Raw genomic sequence first — 7275 nt, forward strand, 5'->3', positions numbered from 1 at the left:
AAATAAAAAAAAGTTATACGAGAATTTCATGATATTCTCGAGCATCAATATGATCTCAAAACTGAATTTAAACTTGAGTAATAAATGTTTTCTGAAAATTATAACATTGAATCAATGTTTTCCCAAAACTCTAGGTTTCAGCTCTCACATATTTCACGTCGTGGATTTTATTTATGTATTTTAAAACTGAATCGAGTTCGGTGAAATTTTAAATATTCAATTACTACTCACAATATTTTGTTTAGCATCCTTGTGTGTTTTATGATAAATATACGCGTCAAGTTGTTTCACCACGTATCCTAAAGTGGATCAATTTGAGTCTGATAAGCATCGCGCCCAAATTATTTCCATGAAAAGAATATAAAAATGCATTGTGAGAAAGAGACAGATTTTTCAGAAAAAAACAGTTGAAGGAAATGTATGCGTGTATTATCTGTTGATTTATCAGCGAATTACAATCTCATCTTCGCAACAAATTGTGTACCGATGGTAAACCCGGCTTGCTTATTTTCAAAATAAAAAAGCGAATAGAAAATCAAGAAAGCGGGGATAGCTCAGTTGGGAGAGCGTCAGACTGAAGATCTGAAGGTCGCGTGTTCGATCCACGCTCACCGCAACTCTTTTTTTTTTTTCAATATTTTAGTCGACATGATCTGTTCGGCCCAAATCTAACGCATTTACTCGACCAGATTTGCTCGGCCCAAAAAGAACGCGTTTACGCGACCTGATCTGCTCGGCCCAAATGGAACGCGTGACATCGATCTGACGTATCTATTATGGAGTTACAAGATCCATGCTAAATTTGAATCCAACGGTTCGTATCATGTACAATAATTATAACACTTATGCAAAGCACAAGCGAACTTGGAATCCTAGTACAATCAGACTATATCTGAGTCGTAGTTTTATCTTGGCACGAATCTCAAAACCACCTCCCATATCTACATTAATCATTCAAACACGAAGAAATTGAATATATTAATCTTCCTTTCTATTCTTCACCTCCACTTCCTCTACACTCCACCAAACAAGGTGTAACTTGGCACCGAATTCCTTTCGTACACAAAAGCAATAGCGAAGATTAATTTAAAAAGTAATATCAAATAAGTATACAAGAGGTAATCAAATTTTAATTCTACTCAAAAGCCAAGATTAATTTAAAAAAGTAATGACAATGATAAATAAAATACAACAGAATCCCCATTAAATTGAAGGTCATCAAACAAAAAAAATACCCCCATAACAAAATTTCACAATACAATTCGAGCCAATAACAATCCTCGATAATTTTTCAGTGAAAAATACAAGAAAATGCGGTTGTGCCTTGTCAACGCATCTTGTAGTGTTGGGTCCTTGACAGTTGGCAATGTCGGCCATTAAACAAATATTTGAGTGTTATATCCACATCACGGGGATTCTTTTTATTCGGTTCTACTGTCATGCTGCCAGTTATTGCCTCTCCTTCACAAATCGATATTACATCTTCCAGGTACAGAACTGTTTGTTTCCAGTGTGTACTCTTTGACCTCGGTCCTGTCAGTATTACAATAGTTATAAGAGTCTTTAAAAACAACAAGCGAGAGAGAGAGAGAGAGTATACCAGTATATAAAATTTAAAAACAACAAGAGTTGTATGAGAAAGAGAGAGAGTATACCAGTAGAGAAACCCATGAGCTTATGGCACTTGGTGAAAGAGACATCAAAGTAAGCAACAAGTGCATGTATGTAGTCTGTTCGCTCAGCTATCAGCTTAAAAGGTGCAGTGAACGAGGCATCTCCTGGTGTCATTTTTGATATGTCCATAGTCTATATAAAGGAATTCACAGAACAAGTTGTAATTTCAAAATAAAACTTCAATCTAGTCCTGCATGAACTGTACCAGAGTTAAATTCTGACAATAAACAGCTTGCTGTTACTGATACAGAACAAAACCATTTATGAACATGCACTCAAGGATATCAGCAAAGACAGGAAGTAGTAATTTTGAAATCTATGATTAAAAAAAAGCAAGTAGAAACCGACTTTGAGGAGTTGGGAGTTGGTGACAATCTGATTGGGATCGACAGTATCAACAAGCGGCTCTGTCATTGCTTGTTTCTTGATGCAACTCATGTTGAATCCATACACATTATCCCAGACTGCATCACATTGCATTTAGATATAATCAATTAAAAAACATGGTTTATCTGACAAAATACAAGAAAAACAAAAACAAAATCATACACTCAATCTTGTCATTTTTATACTCGGCATCCTCAATTGCTGTCAAATAGAGAGCAGCTTTGTCTGGTAATACAGCCCCATCATTTACCTACAGAAAGAAGCATATTTTCAAAAAACAAAAAGATATGTCCTAATTACCAAAGAAAAAGAAAGAGAAATTTAGCATAATTTACCAGCCATTTGTCACGAGCATATAAAACAGTATTCAGCATGTTCTCAAAAAGCAAAAAGTAACCCATCCATTCCGAAATTATCACATCAACCTTTGCAACTGGTAGCTCTATCTCTTCTACCTTGCCTTTAATTACTGTTATCACTGTATATTGTAACACAAAAAAAATTACTATATTGAAAACATTCTTTCCAGACAAACAATATATTTAACAACTAAATGTATATATATTTGGCCTCCAAGCACATTTTCAATGTGGCTTAATCAAACAATAAAATCAGACTGGACCATTGGATCAGCGATTTTCAATGTGACTTAATAAATAGTAAAAAATTAAAAAAAAAAAATGTAAAATTTGGTCTCCAAGCACATTTTAATATAGAAATGACATCTAACGGTTTGGATCGACTTTTTGGACTTTGAAAATTGGAAAACGACTTAGTTGCACGAGACCTCAAGAAGAATCGATTTGATATTAGCCAACCTCTATATGTGTGTGTGTGTGTGTGTGTGTCTAATATGCAAGAAGTGGAATTTCATATATTACCTTCTGATAAACCATTAACTTGAACAATCTCCTTTGCCATATCGGCCATTTGAGAGCACTCTATCTGTTTGAAAAAAAAAAGAAAAAAAAAAGCAAAATCAAATCAAAGAAAAAGTGAAATAGTAAAACATATTGTTAAGGAAAAAGAAAAATTGGGTTACCGCATAAACATGCTTTGCTCCAGATTTTGCACAAAACAGAGAGAGGATACCAGTACCAGCACCTACATCAAGTACCACTTTATCCTTGAACAGAAAAGTGTTCTGATAGATAACATTCTGATATGTTTTTGTCCTCACTATATCCTTTAACATTTCCTGAAATCATCATTCAAATTCAAATGAAATCATTTCATTTCATTTCATTTCCACAGTAATAAACAAGGAATTGTAAATGAATGCTTACTTCGTGAATTCCAAAGTGAGAATAGGAATCGAAGTAATAATCAGCGCTGGTTTTCTCGATCTCGCAATCCATGGAAGATTCATCCATCTCCATCACCATCTTATTGGGAGAGCTCTGTTCTCCCTCCGACGGAGATGCGCCGCCACCCCTCTTCCTCCGTCCCATTTGCTCCAGCTTTTACAAAGTGTGCTGCTAGCAGCGCAGGAAAGGTAACAAATTTTGTTTAGGGAAGAATTGAATTAGGGTTTTATTTTCTCGGAGAGGGAAAGGATCAAACGAAGAAATTAATGGGTCGGATTCGGACTCGACCGGGTTAGGGTTTAAGCAGCCAACACGGAAAGAAATTGTTCGGTGAACTTGGTCTATAAAACACCGTCTCCCTTCTTGTGGGTTCACGACCAACTCAACTAGACGTGATTCCTGTGGATCCGGACTGTATGATTCCGGGCCAATCAGTCAAGTCTTGGGCCTTATATATCTCTAAAAAAATTGGGCCTTATATATCTGTAGTAACTCAAATTTTGAGTTTTTCTCAGTACCGTCTGATCAGAATTTAGGTCAATCAAATTTCGGGCCATAGCAGATCTAACGGTTTGGATCTAAAATCAAAATTTGAATTACTTTAGGTTATAATAATTCTCATACATACATACATAACTATTGGCTGTTGCCATTTCATCCATATCTCAACTATAAAAAATTTGAAGCTTTATTAATTAATTAATGTTATAGCTGAAAGTATATCTTGAAGGCATTCAAAAGTTAATTTGTGATTTTAGTTCTATTTTAATTTAAGAATATTTATAATATTTAGATTTACATACTACAAATTTATTTCTGGGCAACCATGTGTTTAAAATACATGTCAAATTTAATCAAGTTACTGCTATACATTTCAAGATGAATCTAGGTTTGATTTATGAGGTTGATAGTGATGAGGATTTTTTTTTTTTTTTTGGTTAAATTCTTTTGTTATCCATTTATATATTCGTTGCCTTAGTTTTTGCTTTGAACTAATTAGGGTGATCCTAGTTAGAGACGAATCTAAGAAGATCCAATAAGAGTCAATTGACCTCATTAATTTAATTTAATTTTTTGTATTTATGTTTAATTTTCTATATAATTTAGCATAGAATATTATTAATTATACAGTAAAATTAATTTCCATTTTTTGTATAAAGTTTGTATATAATTGATCTTCATAATTCAAAAACTTTTATATGATTAATCTCATATGTATTTGATTCTCATTGTTCAAAAATCTGACTTCTAATTCTAGCTATTGTCTATATCAGACAATGAGAACAAAATTAGTAATTAGCAAATTAAATTAATTAATTGACAGGAATGAGAAGATACATAGAGGGACAAACGGTCACCCAATTCCAAGCCATAAAAATACAATTAAATAAATAAATTTAAATATGGATATATATGTTTGACCTTGAGAGAGAGGCAACATGCATGAATCAGTCAAAGTCAAAGCTCAATAAAATCTTTTTTTACAGTTGCATATCAGATATGGAAACTGATCTCTAATTAATTAATTTCTTCCTCAGTCCCACCATTAACATTACTACTTAATTTAATTACTGATGAAATTAATTAATAATGACAACAAAACCGAATTAAATTTAAATTTAAATTAAATTTAATTAATAAACTCAAAGCAAATGCATATATATATATCTCTCTCTTTGCCATGCACTGCCTTAATTGCTGCTTAGGCCTAATTAATTAGCTAAATAAAATAAAAGAGAGAGAAATAAAAATTAATTATATATATATAGAAACCTGATCGATCTCTCTTTCTATAAATTAATTCCTTGCCCATCCAAATATAAATCAAACAGGAGAGAAGAGGAGAAGATCGATACACACAAATTTTATATGGGGAAGAAGAAACCCTTTCACCTTCACCTAATTATATATATCCAATTAACCAGTAGCTGAAACATCTTCCAAGAAAACTTGCGAGTCACCATCTCCACTCCGATCCCCCTGACGCCCAAGTAATTAATGGAATTAAGGCGCCATTTTTGATAGTTTTTGCTCACTAGGTCTCTCATGATCTGATTGCAATTTAAATAATTAATGACCAACTGCTAGAGGTGCTGGCACAATACAACAACACTGCTGTCATGGTCCCACCATCAGATCAGATCAGATCGCTTCTTCGTGTCTCCCTCTACATCGGGCACAATACTTGAGGAAGAGGAGCTCATGGTTCCGCCATCGTACCACCGATTCTTCATGTCTCCCTCCACATCGGGCTTGATAACTCTCGACCAAAGGGTTAAATCTTCAGAAGTACTGGTCGTGTCACCATTCATGTCATCATCAAATTCAACATCGATCAAGTGATCATGAGTCAGTGCTAGCATCCAGCTCGTCGGCCGTGGAATTAATCTAACAACGTCGTCATCATCAAGTGATCATATGCCATTGATTAATATTCCAGGGGACGGCATTGCGGTAAGCACGGATTCTGATGACCCGTATTAGGATTTCAAGCAGTCCATGCGGGAGATGCTGCATCAATTTGAAGGATTGGATTGGGACTTGTTAGAAGAGCTATTGTTTTGTTATCTTGAGTTGAACGACCGGAGCATGCATCGGTTCATAATTAAGGCCTTCGCTGATGTGATGGTAGCTGCTCTCCGGCCTCCCTGCCGCCAATTGGAGCGATCCATTGACGGGGAAGAAGATCAAGTTAATTAATTTGTGATGACTCATGAGTTGATGAGTGGATGAGTCATCATCAATTATAATCTTTTAGGGATATAATTTGGGTGGTAAATTAATTAATTATGTGTAGGATGCTAATTGTAACAAAAAAACATGTGATGGTCTTATAGACGTATGCAATGCATATTTATAGCCGATTTTTTTATTAATATCCAAAAAATAAATAAAATTTAAAAAAATATCCAAAACCCAAACGAATCTCAAAAACTACCCAAACCGGTTATCCAATAACCAGATTTGGGACAAATTTCCGGTTAATGGTTTCCCGAACTCAAAACAGTATATCCGGTTAACCATTAACCGGAAAGTTATATATATATATTTAAAAAAAAAAAATAACAAATCCGGTTAATGGTTAACCGGACTTGTATTTTTTTTTAGGTTGTGTGTTTTTTTTTTAAACAGAATTTTTTTAATTTTTTGTATTAAAATATTAGAAATGTTGAATATATTTCTTTAAAAATAGATGGAATACAATATAATTTGATTTATTAGAAAGACTGCAACAAATAACCCGGATCAATATTTTTCAGGCCGGATTTTTCGCAGCTGTAAGAAAAATTAATATATTTATTTATGTGTTATTGGAAAAAAAATAAAAATGCTTAGATTCTGAGTTATTGATCCGGTTCAAAAGTCACTTCTATGTAATCCAGAAAATATTGTGATCTTTCAAGGAGATTTAATTTATAAAAAGTTGTATCTATTTTTGAAAAAAAAACAAAAACTTTAATTTATTTAATGATTGTTTTTCAAAATGAATTCTCAAAATAGAAACAATTTTTTATTAATTAAATGTACTAGATGGATCACAATATTTTCTAGATTATCTAGCAGTGACTTTTGAACCGGGATCAATAACTCAGAATCTAAACATTTTTATTTTTTTTCCAATAACACATAAAGAAATATATTAATTTTTCTTACAGCCGCGAAAAATCCGGCCTGAAAAATATTGATCCGAGTTATTTGTTGCAGTCTTTCTAATAAACCAAATTATATTGTATTCCATCTATTTTCAAAGAAATATATTCAAAATTTATAATATTTTAATACAAAAAAAAAAAAAATTAGAAATTTATGTTTTTAAAAAAAAAAAAAAAAAAAAAAATAACTTTCCTGTTAGTGAATAACCGGTTATATTTCTTGAGTTCGGTTATTGGATAACCGGACATTTGTC

At 33.0% G+C, this 7275-nt stretch overlaps 1 protein-coding gene and 1 non-coding gene across 2 annotated transcripts; one reads left to right on the plus strand and one right to left on the minus strand.

The window, feature by feature from the left end:
* Positions 1–543: 543 nt before the first annotated feature.
* On the plus strand, positions 544–616 carry TRNAF-GAA (transfer RNA phenylalanine (anticodon GAA)). Its single transcript has one exon. It is a non-coding gene; the product is annotated as a tRNA-Phe (tRNA).
* Positions 617–1122: 506 nt separating this feature from the next.
* Positions 1123–3674, minus strand: LOC144549032 (protein arginine N-methyltransferase 1-like). The gene is made up of 8 exons (XM_078297793.1): positions 3348–3674; positions 3104–3259; positions 2943–3006; positions 2397–2539; positions 2224–2311; positions 2023–2138; positions 1656–1806; positions 1123–1533 (listed from the first exon to the last, which is right to left on the minus strand). Exons 1-8 carry the CDS (start codon positions 3510–3512, stop codon positions 1328–1330), a joined length of 1089 nt encoding a protein of 362 aa, XP_078153919.1. The 5' UTR covers positions 3513–3674; the 3' UTR covers positions 1123–1327.
* Between the last annotated feature and the right edge of the window lie 3601 nt (positions 3675–7275).

This window comes from Carex rostrata, chromosome 34 (assembly GCF_964058835.1).
Source record: "Carex rostrata chromosome 34, lpCarRost1.2, whole genome shotgun sequence".
NCBI classification, from domain to species: domain Eukaryota; kingdom Viridiplantae; phylum Streptophyta; class Magnoliopsida; order Poales; family Cyperaceae; genus Carex; species Carex rostrata.